Source organism: Triturus cristatus, chromosome 3_1, assembly GCF_964204655.1.
Source record: "Triturus cristatus chromosome 3_1, aTriCri1.1, whole genome shotgun sequence".
Lineage (NCBI taxonomy): Eukaryota > Metazoa > Chordata > Amphibia > Caudata > Salamandridae > Triturus > Triturus cristatus.
Window position 1 is genome coordinate 813076491 of NC_140583.1, and position 15474 is coordinate 813091964.

A 15474-nucleotide genomic window follows, 5' to 3' on the forward strand; every position below is an offset into this window, starting at 1 on the left:
CCATCAGCATAGTTACAATACCATAGAAAATGAAAGGAGTAATCATACTATAATGACAGTGGAACACAGCCACCTTCCTTTCGCTAGTAAACTAATATTATTAGACTAGTAGAAGGTCTCTAGGCTTGAATGGGGAACCCCATACCTTAAAGATCAGCTTAGTGGAATCACATCACAGGATCAGGTGTACTCTGCTCCTGGGAAAGCTCTTCTTCCGAATGTGTGTAAAGCATGCAGTCTGCAATATTAAAAGCACTCGACTTTCAGGTATTTGCGGCTGCGTGCGTGTTATGGCTAAATAGTGGGCCGATCAACCTGAACTCAAAAACATGCATTGTCTGTCGACCCAGATTGTTTCTTTATACAATGTTCAGACCAAGGTCGCAGCGCACGTCTAGGTATGTAAACAACAGACAGTTCTCATGTGAAGAAAAAGGCGAGCAAGCAGATTTCAAATAATAACATGTATCTGCAGTGTCGTGTGCAAAGGCAGCAAAAGTGGCAAGATGGCTTTCTAACATCGAACGCTCTTATGCCAACATAGCAATGTATGTATCTAAATTGCAACCCTCACTACAAGGGCATGTCCAAAAGTTTTGCTTGGACATCACCCAAACAGCCAGTGGACCTCAACCACAAGTAGCGTCACATCTGATGGCAAACTTCGCTGGTTCTCTCCCTTCGGCAACTGCCCGGGAGAACACGGCCTGGGCCTCCTCCGGGCACTGTGGCAGCACCTGCACGATCGTGTCCCACAACGAGTGGGAGTAACGGCCAAGAGACATGCAGTGTTCACCGACCGCAGTCCTAAGCTGTAGGAAGAAAACATCTTCCCAAGGTGGTCCAGCTTCTTGGATTCCCTATCAGGTGGTGCGGCAGGGAATGCGCCCTTGGAAGTCAAAGCTTGGACCAACAAACTCTCAGGGGTGGGATGCTGAGAGGGGAAAATGAGGTCCCTCTGGGTGGGCGGTGGCATTGGGCAATCATCCCGTCCACAGGAGCCCCTGTGTTGGGCTTGGACCAAGTGCCCAAAAGGATGTCCGTAAGGACCTCCTTGAACAGCAGCAGGGGGTCCGAAGATGCAGCTTCCGGGTGAAGCACCTTGGTCAGGAGGTTAGTCCCGACCGCCACCGTACGAAGCTCAAGGTTTAGGACCTTGGCCGCCCTATGTAACACCACTGCGTAAGATGCACCCTCTGGTGAAGTGTCCAGACCACTGGCCTCCCCCAACTCCTCTCTCCAGTCCAGTTCCTCTAACAGGTCTGCCAAAGGGTCCACAGACCCCTCCCAGTCCTCAGCACCCTCCTCTGGTAGCCACTTAGGGAGACATGGAGCACCAGGGGAGAACAGTGGTACCAATACTGGCCGGCGCGGTCTCGACACCGGTCCGGCTCTGCGTCCATATCGAGGGGCTGAGGTTGAGGTCGGCTGGGGACACAACCGGCGGAGGGGGCAGAGGTGTCGCCACTGGATTCGGCGCCGGAGGAAGTGTCACGAGGTCGACCAGCGCCGATCCAGATCCAGGTTTGGATCCCTGGGGTCCTGCGGTGCCGAAGCCGCCGGTTTCGAAGGCCTAGAGCTCCCAGCCGAGTCCACGGGGCCCGAAGGCACTCCGGCGGAGTCAGTCTGCCCATAGATGGAATGGAGGGCTTTGTAAAAGCTACAAAGCAGGGCAGGGGTCGCTTCGGCTCCTGGAAAGGCCGGAGTCGACCCAACAGGCTCCGCGAGCGGAGACGGACGACTACCTTCAGCTTCCTGCGTCGCGTCGGCCGATGGACGGGGAGAAGGCGAAGAGTGATGGTGCTTCTTCGCCGCCTTCTCGTGCTTCGACTTACTCAAAGACTTGGACAAAGAATGGTGGAGACGACTCCGCGACCAGTCCCGCGACCTCCCTCTCGACCAGGACCCCGAGCGGAGTGGACTGCCGGGCCTCGAGAAGCTTTCGGAACCGCTCCCACAAAGACTTCGGGTTCATGGCCCAGCAGTCGGGGCACGACTTTGGGTAATAGTCATATTCCAAACACCAAAGGCACACAAGGTGCGGGTCCGTAACAGACATCAGTTTATGACCGGAGTCACAAGCCTTGAAGCCAGTTCGAGGACGGGACATCCATGCGTGCACCAGGAGTTGAACGACTCGAAAAAAGTCGATAAAAAGGGAGTCAAAAAGTGACTCAAGGTACCGCTCTCTCCGGATCTGCGCTGGCTGGCGCGGAAAAAGAAAGAACTGATGTCCACGCACAGGGGCGGCGTCTAAGTAGATACCCCAACGTCATTCTGGCAACCATGCCGCCAATTGCGAATGCGGAGTCGACCGATGCCATCCACCGATGCGCAAGAAAAATTCTCCGGAACCAGTCTGATGCCTGGGGGTAATTTTAAGGTGAGGGATCCATAACTAATTGTCTCTTTCAGATATAATAGAACAATACAGGAGTGAATGAAGGAGATTGTGAGGCAGGAGAAAGGTCACTGGGCACTGCACTGATGACAGCCACAGCAGACCAACTTTCTCACAATACCTACCAATTGGTAAATGAATTTCAATTATGATCAGCAGCTGTAATCCCTGGCTTTTCCTTTGGTAGCAATGGTTTTACCCTTGGTATTCATGGTCTTAGAGGTCACAGAGGCAAAGTCAGGGACATAAATTAAACTTGAGTTTAAGAGGACTGTTTACTTTCTGTAGTATCCACTTCTTGCCCCTTTCCTTATCCTTTTGGGATCTGACTGTGCAAGATGTGAGGGCAAGATAAAGTCATCAGAAGTCAAACAATGTGTGTTCTTTCCAACCACCCATCCAATATAGTGAACTTAAGCTCTGTTGACAACTAGACAAAGTAGATCGACTTCATGGCATTTAACCACTAGCTTAGTTGAGTATTCAACCACTCACTTGTCGGCAATGCAGAGCTTACCTCCTCAGAGGAGCATCTCCCAATGGCAAGGGAATCACCGATTTATCCTCCTCGGTTCAGGTACCAGATAGTATAGTTTGTGTATCATCAGTGCACTGTAATTACCTTCTACGTATCTCTCTTACTATGTCCCAAAAAAAGCAAGGCAACATGACTGGACAACAGCGCAGTGGTAATCCTTATATTTATGGCTAGTTTCTAACCTGGAGTAGCCCACTCATTGACTGCATTCTCTGCTTGGACCATGAGCAATGATGAGCAAACAGGTGCCACTACAGCTTGATAAGCAATGAGAAGAATACATTACTAACATGGAAAACTGGTTATGCAGCTAGAAAAGATTTATGTATGGCAAGCCTACCCACCAGCACCGGCTGCATTTTGTTCTTGCTGATCAGTACCTACCTCTCCAAGATGAGCATCTCCTAGCGGTCCCTTTGTTTCTGTGTGTGCAATGATCACTTTGACTCCAGGAAGGATCTGTCAATGAAACATAAGCATAGTCAAAAATTCTTGCCTTGAATACAAATAATAATTTGTATTTTTTTTTAAATATCTTTATTAGCTTTTATCCTTTTATTATTACATACAGTATGAGTGACAAGTTCTATTGTGTCAATATCAACATATTTCGTGTATATCATTTTGTATTCGGATCAACATATTACACACACACACTGTTTCTAACACATTACGTGTCCATGGTGCGGGGGTATTTGTACACACATGTCTCATTAGTAACTTTAACTTGCATATACCATCAACTCCAATCGGTGAGTGGGCTGCAACTATCCAGTGCCTCGATATATGTCTACCCCCACTCACATATCTACATAGCATTGTAATTTGAAGCATGGTGCTGACTCGTCATTGGGTTTTGTAGTTGTTTTTTACACTGCTACATATATGATATCTGTTCCCCCATTCTTTTATAAACTGAACATTTTAATCACATCTAATACAATTTTAAAAAAAAGAAAATCCAAACCAAATCAACAAGGCTTACCAGAAAGAGACATCTAGCGTTTGCAAGTATCTACAACTAGTCTGCGGGGGGCATAACTTATAATTGTAGCTGGGGTCGTGTACGCGTAGCAAGTGCGGGCTGCTGTTTCTGCTGTACAGTTTGCTGTTGGGATACTAGGGTAGCACATGGTGTCTACTCATGCCTATATAAGTAACCGTGAGGAATGTGAGGTTTGCGGCTTAATCAATCTCAAGTAGTGGGGTATCTATGAGGTGCGACATATCTTCTATTCCTGGGCGGCATGTCAGGTATTTTCTCCTGTGTGTTGTGCGGGTGCTACCTGCAGTGCAACATCCGAACGCACAAGGGTTTTGAGCAGGTCATCCCAGGTACCGGCTATGGGATATTTCCGTGACCCTGCCGTTTCTTACCTATGTAGGGAGGTGCTCTTCGCCTGTGCCCAGATCTCCAGGGACCTCACCCAGTGTGATGCTTCCGGCGGGTCTCTGCGCTTCCACCTTTTAGTTATCAATCGTTTGGCCGTCATGAGGCCTAGGTCCCGGAATCTGGAACTCACTTTGTTCGCCTTGGTTCGTGTGTAAAGCCCCAGGATACAGACCTCCCACGTAGCAGGCACTACAACCTTGGTGCATTTCGTGAGTGTGTCTAATACTTTGCGCCAATAGGGCAATAACAAGTGGCAAGACCATAGCATGTGTAAGAAGTCAGCACCTGGGAGACGGCATCGCTGGCAATCAGATGTAGTAATACCAAAATATCTGTTAATCTTGTCCGGGGAGAGATACGCCCTGTGCAGTATATATGTCTGGATAAGTTTAAAACATTGCGTGGTATGTGTGTGGCTCCAGCCTGAATGCGTTCCCACTCTTTATCGCCCCAGGGATAGCCCCTATCCGTGGACCAGTGCATGCGCAGTCTCTGCAAGGGTCGTAAACATGAGTGTGCATAGCTTGTACCAACCAGTGTATCACATGTGACCCCTCCCCCATCACGTGCAGGTAGTGCAGCAGCTGGTGCGTCGGCAGCTCAGTACCTATGTCTCCCCATGCTAGTGTCAGCGTCTGTGTGATGGAGGCATGCAAGAGGAACTGTCCCGCCAATAGATTATTCTCTGTCGTTAATGTTGCAAAAGGTAACGTGTGCCATCAGCATATAGGTCCCCTAACGTCTCCACTCCCGCCTCAACCGAGGGCATCAGTGTCGTATCACCGAGAAAGTCTCTACCTCTGGGCGTCCCGGCAATCGGCAGTATTGGGGCATAGGGGATCATATCTTTCGTGAGTTGAAGGCTTCTCCTGTAGCATCTATGGGCCAGTTCAATATTTAATTGTGTCGGGCGGCGGGCTTTCGCCAGAGGATGAAACAGCCCATATATTTGGGTCTGCGTCCATAATGATAACTCGGTCGCCGTGTCTGCCAGATTACGTCCGCTCAGCCATTTAGCGACCCACTGAAGCTGCGCAGCTAAGTAGTATAGCTCCAGGTGCGGAACCGCCAATCCACCATTTTCTGGTGGCGCATACAGCTTCTGTAATGCTATCCTGGGTCTTCCTTTATTCCAGATCAAGCCTCTGGTCAGTCCCTCTAGTTCTCTAAACAGCCGTGTCGGGACAAATACTGGGAGATTTGCAAAGTAATATAATAGTCTTGGCAGGACTATCATCTTATCTTAGTTAAGGTAATGCGGCTCATGACATTCAGTGGCAGAGTCTTCCAGAATTGCATTTGCGCTCTGAGTGTGGAGATGGCACGTACCAGATTGCCCTCCAATATGTCTGCTGAAGACCTGTAAACGTATATGCCTAGATATCGAAACGTAGTTTGATACCAAGTGAGCGGTGTTTTGTTTAAAACTACTTCCATAGTGGCCGCATCCTCATTGAAGGAGTAGGCACCTGACTTATCCCAATTTTCCCTAAGTCCCGACACTTCCTCAAAGTTGCGAAACAATGTTGATATTGCCGGCGGTATTTTGTGCCAGTCCCTCATGTACAACAGTAAATCATCCGCGTACAGGGACACCGCATGAAGTCCATCACTCAAGGGAATGCCCCAGTCCACGCCACTTTCCCAGAGCCAAGCTGCTAACGGCTCCATGGCCAGAGAGAAAAGGAGCGGGGACAAAGGACAACCCTGCCTGGTACCACGCCTAACCCTGATTGTGTCAGACAGTATCTTGCCCGTCCGCACTCTCACCGTGGGGCATTGATATAGCAGCTGCACTAGTTGTAAATACCCATCACCCAACCCGTACTTGCGCAGGACGGCTGCCAAATAGGGCCATTCCAGTGAATCAAAGGCTTTTTCCAGATCTAACACTAGACAGCCAGATCGGGCCCACCCCACTGTTGCATATTTTTGAAGTCTAAATAATCTACGGATGTTCAAAGAAGTGCTCCTTGTCGGAACAAATCCTTTGTGGTCAGCATGTATTAAAGTCGGGACTAACGGGGCTATTCGTTTGGCAAGAGTGGAAGCAAGGATTTTATAGTCTGTGTTCAACAGAGCCAACAGGCGAGAAGAGCCTAGAAGTTCCGATTTTCTACCCGGTTTTAGAAGAGAGATCAGCGTTGCCTCATTCTGCGTAGGTGTAAGCGTTCGAGCGCCGCTTCATACACCCGCAGCAGTTCGGGTATTGGAATATCTGAGTAGGCCTTGTAAAATTCAACCGGGAGTCCATCCGGACCCGGCGCTTTACCATTTGAGAGGGAAGAAATGCTGTCCCTTATTTCCTCCGACAACAGCGGAGCACCCAGTTCCTCTCGTTGATGTTCCGTCAACTATGGCAGTGTCTGTGGCTGTCAGATGGGATCTATATACCATGGAATAATATTCCACAAAAGCATTGTGTATTTCGCTCTGGGTGCGCACTGGTACTCCCTGTAGATTATACAACATCGTCGCTGGCGCAGTGGCGGCTTCTTGACGTATCAGCCACGACAGTAACCTACCAGATTTGTCCCCCGTATGATGAGTGCGCGCGGAATGCGCTGCATAATTGATATTACGGAGCCGATCCATAAGCCTAGAGTGTTCTTGCCTAGCGCGCTCAAGAGGTTCACTGCGACCCTCTATCGCTTCCCCCTCTCTCTGGAGCAGCTCAATTTCAACACGTGATATATCTGTGTCCAGCTGTCTCCGTATGCCCGCCCGTGCGCCCAAACAGTCACCCCTAATCACCACTTTAAACGCATCCCACTCCACCTGTGGTGTTGTGGCTGTGTCAGCGTTATTTTCAAAGTATTGGACAATGTTAGCAGCTAACGTATTGCGCAAGGATGCGTCCAATACCAGGTCTGGCTGCAAACGCCAAGTTGGAATTGGCGGGCGGGGGCGCTCCCATAATATTTCCAGAATATGTGGATTATGGTCAGAGTGCGTCCTGCCCATGTAATAGGATGCTGATATGTTGGGAAGTATGGTATCCGACACTAGGTTGCGGTCTAGACGCACATGCAAATCATGTGCTCCGGAATAGTAAGAGTATATCTTATCGTTAGGATTACGGTGCCTCCAAGCATCTTGTAGATGCCACTGTGCTGCCCAGCTAATCAATGCCTTCATAGCATGGTGTGTGCCTGTACCTCGGTGCGGCGGGAAGGAGCGATGCAGGGACACATCAAGTACACTATTATAATCTCCCCCAAATAACATGGGAACGTCGTGCCATGGCGCCAGGGTGTGCGACATGGTGTCAAAGAAGGCGGCCTGCTCAGTATTTGGAGCATAGAGAGATGCGATCACGATGGGGCGTCCATCAAGTGTACCCTTAACCACAACATATCTGCCCTCCGAGTCAATTGCCGACTGCGCAATTGTCAGTGGTACCCCTGATTTCACCCAAATCAAAGCTCCACGTGCAAAAGCTGAGTATCCCGTGGCATATAACTGACCACGCCAGCAGCGTTGCAACCGTGGAATTTCAGTCTTGGCCAAGTGTGTCTCCTGCAGGAGGGCTATTTGTACATTGTGCCGTATGAGATAGGAATATATTTGATACCTACGAGATGGTGTATGCATACCTCTCACATTCCACATACCAATCTTAAAGGAGGACATGGGTGTTACATTGCGCAAAACAGTTATGGTTCCGTATCAACCTAGCAGCCACATACATTGCAAGGAACCTGACATCATATTATACATACAGCAATGCAACCCGTAGGGCGCCACCCCTCATACCGCTACGGATAATGAATGACATCTTAGAAGTAAGCCTATATAAAAACATAATCGAATATAATTACAAAAGGGCGAGCATGCAACTAGCAATCGCCCAAACTCTCAAAGAGGATAACAGTCTAAACAATCCAGGGGGGTGTGCTATGTGTTACGCCTTGCGAGCCTGCACATCGTGCGCCTAGTGTCCTAGGGGCTCCCCGTTAACAGGCATTAGGCTATATAGAGGAGACAATTTGCGCGCAATTGCTCAGGAGTATGTACCTAGCAAGTGACATAAGGTCGGGACTACATGCCGATGGCTAAGGATATTAGTGACGTCCGTCCTTCTCCCGCATGGCAGGCCACCCACCCCAACTCCAGCCCACACCAAACAAAGTCTCAGTAAAGGCGACAATGAGGGGCCGTGCCGCTAGTGGCTTCGTCTCCCCCGCCCACACATCCCGATACCTTAAGTTCTTGATGGTATAGAAAGAGAATGTGGCAATGTTCACACTATGGTGTCTGCAGTCTGCGGGGTAACCTCTGGCTGTTCAACAGAATCTTGTGAGTCTGGGAGGCCATATATTTGCTCATCATCGCTAGAGAGGCCCTTCTGACTGGTGTTAGATGTACTTTCAGTCACCACAGAGCCACTCATTTCTGCCACCGCTTGTAGGGCGTCTCGCTGTCCACTAAGATTCAACTCTGTGCGTGGGCCCACAGGTGGTGAAGGTGGTATTCGCGGTCCCGTCACCCTACGTTCCAGTCGACGGCGGCGATAGGGGCCCCTCGCTTTCGGCAGTGCAGTCTTCGCGGCGGTATCCCGAGGTCTTGCAGCGGCTATGGTATCCAGCCAATCCTCTGCCTCTTCCTGCGTGTTGAAGAATTGTGTTTTGTCATCTGGTACCACCCGCAGACGCGCCGGGAACAGCAGGGAATATTTCAGGTTATTCTGGCGGAGACGCCTCTTCACCGCCATGAACGAGAACCTCTGGCGCTGCACTTGGATAGTGTAGTCTGGAAAGAACATTATTCTGTGATTGTCTATGTAAATGTCTTGGAGCTTCCTGGTTTCCTGTAGAACAGCATCGCGGTCTCGATAGTTGAGGAGTTGGAGGAGCAAGGGCCTTGGGTTTGATCCGGCAGGGGGGGGTCTCGCCGGAACTCTGTGCGCACGCTCTATGACAAAGTGCGGTGAAAGGGACCCCACAGGCAAAGTCTCTTCAGCCAGTTTTCCATGTGCACGGTGCGTTCTCCACCTTCCCATCGCTCCGGCACACCCACCACGCGTATATTGTTGCGTCGCGCCCGTCCCTCAGCATCCTCAGCTCTGTCCTCCAGAAATCCCACACGATGTAGTAGGTCCTGTACATGCTTATCTGCTTGATTCACTTGAGGCTTAACTTCGCTAAGTGTGGCTTCCAATGTAGCAATTCGATCTGTTAATTTCTGGTGATCTGCATGGAGGTGTGTAAGGTCAATGGCTACCTTATCGATTTTAGATTCAAGGGATGTGCGTGTCTGATGAATTGTTGCTTCCAGACGTTCTACGGCAGCGAGGACCGCATCCAACTTGCTTGTAGATTGGTCTGACTGACCCTGCCTCGCCATCTTGTCCGATTTTGACTTGGACAGCGGTGGTACGTTCTGCACTCCCCCAGCTCCGGCCCGTGTCTGGGTACCACCCGACATCAGCAGTGCCTGGATTTCCGCGTCGCCCCACAACGAAGAAGCCCTCTGCACAGCAACCTCTGTGTGAGTGTCAGAGCATATTCTTCCTCTGCGCCAGCGCGCGGCAAACAGCATTCAGCTCCCGGCTCACAATCCCAGCATGGAAGCCGTCACGTCGTGCACCAGTACCACAACCGTGATGTGTTCACCAGCCCCTCCTTACAACCACTTCACACGCATAAGGGTCATGGTGTAGCACACCATCAGATCAGATGAGCGGTAGGCCTCTGCTCCACCACCTGGACAACTCGCAGGCGCGTCCGTGGCGGTCGTTTTTAGTAATCGTCAGTGTCCAATGCCTCCCCGTCTGCCGACCGTGAAGGGCCAAAACCTAGAGCGCCTCAGTGGTAAAACAACAGTGTAGTTGAGGGAGTGTCACCATCCCAGTTCTTAGTTAGCCAATGGGGCTGGCACAGGCGCCACTCGAATATTATCTGGGAGACCCCTAGAATCGCATCTGTGTGCCTTTCCCCCAGTATTGGGCCGCTGAAAACCTGGCATTACATCAACCTCGCCCATGCACAAAGTGAAGGCCTCCAGAATCCAGCTCACCGTGCCCTATAGGTATTCCTTCGGGGACAGCTTCTCTCTTAAATCGTTACATGAGCCAAGGGGGGGCAGCGTCCGCCGGCCAATGATGCAGGCAATCCTCGCCTCTTCACCTATATCGCCAGAATTCAGAGCATCACAACATACTCCTAGCGTGACTCACCAGCAGGGCGGCAAGGGATCCGACTTAATCACGTTTATTTACTGTAATTTCACCCATGCATGGCGGGGGGCCAAACCTCCGTGTCTCTCATGCCGATCCAGGGCTCCCCCCCCGCAACAGCACCGCTCAAGTAGCAGCAGTCTCAGGTGCCCAGGCCTCGACCCCTAGCACCGCGGGGCCAAGCTGCGGTTTATCGCAGCTGTTCCCAGGCAGATCCACACTCGTTCTCAGTCTTTCTCTATTCCAGTAGCTGGCGATCGCAGCTCCTCGGGGCAAGGAGTCACAGCCCCCAACTCACATGTGAGGAAGTCCCCGCCTCGCGGCCTTCACTGCGGGCCAGTGGGCGGCCCAGCAGTGTCCCCGCTTGCAGCTCACCTCCTCTGTCTCAATTGTTCCCGGCTGATGCAGGATCTCGTAGGACGGAGCAGGCGGGCGCCACAGCAGAGGCCCCGGTCGCGACCCGTCTCGGATCCTCCACCGGGTATGCAGGGGCGACCTCCATTCTATGCCGCTTTGCCCGATGCGACACATCAGCGCCATTTTCCGCGGCCCTGTGGGCGGAGCTAAGCCCCGGGCTTGCGTAGCAGAAAGCGCCCGCTCTGGAGCACAGAGTGGATGCACCTCTTGGTTGGGAACCTTCAGCCGGGTCTCGACGGGTCGCAATCCGCCACGACTCACCGGTGCACCATCCCGCCGAGGCCGCACATCATAGCGGGTCACAGTTGTGGCTATATACGGAGAAACGAGCCTGTTCGGGGGAGCCACCAGCGGAGCTCTACCCGGGCCCGTCTTCCACCATTGCGGCCTTAGCCACGCCCCCCTTGAATACAAATAATAATGCATGAAATAAGAATGAAAAGATAAAGGGTGTGCTATGATAAATCATGTCTAGGGTTTGGTTAAATGTTTACCACACACACACACATCAAAACTATGAAAAAGTTACCCCAGTGTGTTTGCAGCATCATAACAATGATAAGACAATATATAAATAAATAGTGTGAGATGAAAGTAACAGGAACTGATGTCATAAGCGAATCATAGACAGATGTGACCATACCGGTGTTATAGAAGAACAGAACAATAGCGGCATACCATATAAAAAGCATGTGTGGTTGAGCGAAGAGAATGATATGACTGTACAATAGGAGGATGTTCCTGATGTGTAATATGGATAATATTAATTTAATATAATACGAAAACAATGCAGCCATTCTTGATGTAATGCACAAGTTACTACTTGTGTAACGATATATCTGTAAGAGACATTAGTTAGTGAGATTCCTTACCTTAGAATATCCCCAGGTGTCAGACTGGATCCGGGAAAAGTTTTGCTAGCAGTACCCCTGCGCATCAGTAGGTGGTGTCGTGCGGCTCCGCGTCTGTCGCTGGCGTCTTAAGCGCCGAGATGACGTCACGGAGACTACTTAGGCGCCACCCATGCGCGCTGTCAGTTCTGTACACGACTTTCCGCGCCAGGAACGCAGAGCCATGCAAGAAACTGAACACTGGTGCCAAGAAACTAGGGCCCTGAAAGGGATGATCTTAACCCTAGAAATCATGTCGCAGAACGGGGAGGATGGGTGGGGCGGTAAGGAATCTATCACTAACTAATGTCTCTTTCAGATATATCGTTACACAAGTAGTAACTTGTGCATCTGTAAGAGACATGTTAGTGATAGATTCCTTACCTTAGAATAGAAACCCCAGCAATACCAACCCCGGTGGTGGGTCTGCGAACAGAATACACCAGAAAGTCACGGAGAACAGAACGGCCAAAGAAGCAGTCTCTCCGGACCGGACTGTCAAGGTAGTAATGCTTGGTAAACGTGTGCAGCAAGGCCCACGTAGCTGCCTGACAAATGTCCTGCAAGGGGACGCCGCGTCCCAAGGCAGTAGTGGCTGCTGTTGCCCTGGTAGAATGGGCACGCAGCCCCACAGGAGGCTCCTTCTTAGCCAACGAGTAACAGGCCTTGATGCAGAGAACAACCCACTGAGAGATGGTCTGTTTGTGCACAGACCGACCTTTTTTGGCGTCCGCGTAGCCAACAAAGAGCTGGTCATAAACCCGGAACTGTTGTGTACGCTTCAGGTAGAACGAGAGCGCAAGTTTTGGGTCCAGACGGTGGAGCCTCTCTTCCTCTTTTGAAGGCTGCGGAGGCGGAAAGAAGGTGGGCAAAGTGATGGTCTGCCCGATGTGGAAAGACGTGACAACCTTTGGCAAAAAAGGACGGGTCCTTAAAACCTCCTTGTCCGGATGAACAGAAACGAAAGGAGGTTTGGAAGAAAGAGCCTGGAGCTCACTCACTCTTCTGGCAGAGGTGATAGCTACCAGGAAAACCGTCTATAGAGTGAGAAGACGTAAAAGACAGTTATGAAGGGGCTCAAAAGGAGCGCACATCAGATAGGTCAAGACAAGATTCAAGTCCCATTGAGGCATAATGAACGGCACAGGAGGAAACGTGTGCGTAATGCCTTTTCAGGAAACGGTTAACAACCGGGGACTTAAAAAGAGAAGGCTGATCTGGAAGCCTCAGAAAGGTGGAGATGGCCAAAAGATAACCTTTGATAGTGCCCAGAGCAGAGCCCTGCTGGGCCAAGGACAGGAGGAACAGAAGGACCTCAGATAGAGGAGAAGAAATGGGATCCACAGACTTTGCTGTGCACCAAGCCACAAACTAGTTCCACCGGCAGGCGTATACCATCTTAGTGGAGGGACGCCTGGCTGCCAGAATGACATCACAGACTTCAGGAGGAAGATCGAAAGCTGTCAACTGTCGCCGCTCAATCTCCACGCATGGAGGTGGAGGCTGGACAGGTTCGGGTGGAGGACCGTCCCCTGCTGCTGCGACAGAAGATCCTCCCAAAGAGGAAGTCGAATCGGGGGATCGATCGCCATGCTGAGTAGCTCGGGATACCAGTATCGTTGTGCCCAATCCGGAGCCACAAGGATGACTTGGGCCCGGTCACGCCAAATCTTCTTCAGCACTCTGGGCAGAAGTGGTATAGGCGGAAAGGTGTTCAATAGACCGCAAATCCACCTGCGACGAAAAGCGTCGCCTAGCGAGTGCCACCTTGAAAATTCTAACGCGCAGAACTGAAGACATTGTGCGTTCTCTTCGGTGGCGAATAGATCTAACGAAGGCTCTCCCCACTGCTGAAAGAGACCTTGCACCACGTCCGAGTTCAGATGCCATTCGTGATCCATCAAGAACCGGCGGCTGAGTTTGTCCACCCTGGCGTTCAGAGAACCTGACAGGTGTTGAACCATCAAGGTGATGCCTTGATGTTCCAGCCATGTCCAGAGGCGCAGAGCCTCCGGACATAGGGTCCAGGACCCCACGCCGCCCTGTTTGCTGCAATACCACATGGCGGTGGTGTTGTCCGTGAACACCTGCACCACACTTCCCCGGACAGAAGGAAGGAATGCCTTCAGTGCAAGTCGGATCGCCCGAAGCTCCAACAGATTGATATGGAGCCGGGACTCTGCCGGAGACCAGAGGCCTCTGATCTCCGCCTCTCCCAAGTGGCCTCCCCATCCCAAGAGGGACGCATGCGTCACCACTGTGTGCTCTGGTTGGGGAAGGGAGAAGGATCTGCCATTGACCCATTCGCGATTCGTGAGCCACCACTGCAATTGCTGTGCAGTGCCCTCCGAGATCTGGACATGATCGGACAGGTTGCCCTGATACTGTGCCCACTGGAACTTCAGGACCCACTGCAGAGCCCGCATATGCCATCTGGCATGTGTCACCAGCAGGATGCAGGAGGCCATCAGGCCCAGAAGCCGGAGGGTCATCCTGACTGAAACCCGGGACAGAGGCTGAAAGATCGGAATCATAGCCTGAATATCCCGGACTCGCTGCTCGGGAGGATAAACCCGAAACAGCGTAGAACCCAGAACCACTCCGATGAAGGGGAGCTTCTGAGGGGGACTCAGGTGCGACTTCGGCACGTTGATGGAGAACCCCACCAAATGCAGGAGGTTGGCCGTAGTCTGAAGGTGGTTGACGACTGCCTGTGGCGAGCCTGCCTTCAATAACCAGTAACTTACGAGGTAAGAGAAGACTGACACCCCGACCTGCGCAGGTGAGCTGCGACCACCGCCATCACCTTCGTGAACACTCGAGGGGCGCTGGCAAGGCCGAAGGGGAGCACGGCAAACGGAAAATGCTCCTGGCCTACCGTGAACCGCAGGTAACGCCGGCAGGACGGGGATGTGCAAATATGCGTCCTGCAAGCTCAAAGTTACCATCCAGTTTCCAGGGCCGAGGGCAGCCATGACCTGAGCCAGAGTCAGCATTTTGAACTTCTCCTTCCGGAAGAAGCGATTGACGTTCCGGAGGTACAAGATGGGGCGCAGGCCCCCTTTATCCAAGTGATCCCCTGACATGCGGTGGAACCGAGGTGGCATTGATGGAGGGGAGGACTGTAAGGGAAGGGAGTAACCCCTGCGGATGATCTGCAACACCCACTTGTCCGATGTGATAACGCGCCAGTGGGGGAGGTGGTGGCGGATCCTGCCACCCACCGGTGTGGGGTGCTCCACAAAGCTCGGATTAGGAAGGTTTGGAGGGAGAAGCAGCGGGGGCGTAGGTGGACTGACCCCCACGCTGATTCCCAGACCCGCCCCTGCGGAAGCCGCGTCGAGGCTGGTTCTGCACAGGCTTGCTGAAGGAACGCACCTGTGCGCCTCTGCCGTGGCCACGAAAGGAACAAAAACCAGGAGTGGTCGGGCTCTTTGCGGAAAGACCCAAGGACTTTGCCGTGGCTCGCGACTCCTTAAAACGCTCCAATGCACTGTCAGCCTTATCGGCAAACATGCGAGTGCCATCAAAGGGCATGTCCCTGAGCGAGCTTTGGACATCGGGCGAGAACCCGGTAGATCGCAACCAGTCGTAGAAATCGCCCTACCCAGTGAGCCCGCGGTGTCCAAATCACACCGAATGGCGAACTTAGCCCCA

General features: G+C 51.7%; 1 protein-coding gene across 6 annotated transcripts in view; it reads right to left on the reverse strand.

Moving 5' to 3' along the window:
• DIP2A (DIP2 acetate--CoA ligase A) overlaps positions 1-15474 on the reverse strand; it is an 879263-nt gene that overhangs the window by 32230 nt on the left and 831559 nt on the right. For all 6 annotated transcript variants that reach the window (XM_085645155.1, XM_085645153.1, XM_085645151.1 and 3 more), the window contains one exon: positions 3324-3398. In XM_085645155.1, coding sequence (XP_085501281.1) covers positions 3324-3398 — 75 coding nt within the window. The remainder of the gene's footprint in view (positions 1-3323; positions 3399-15474) is intronic.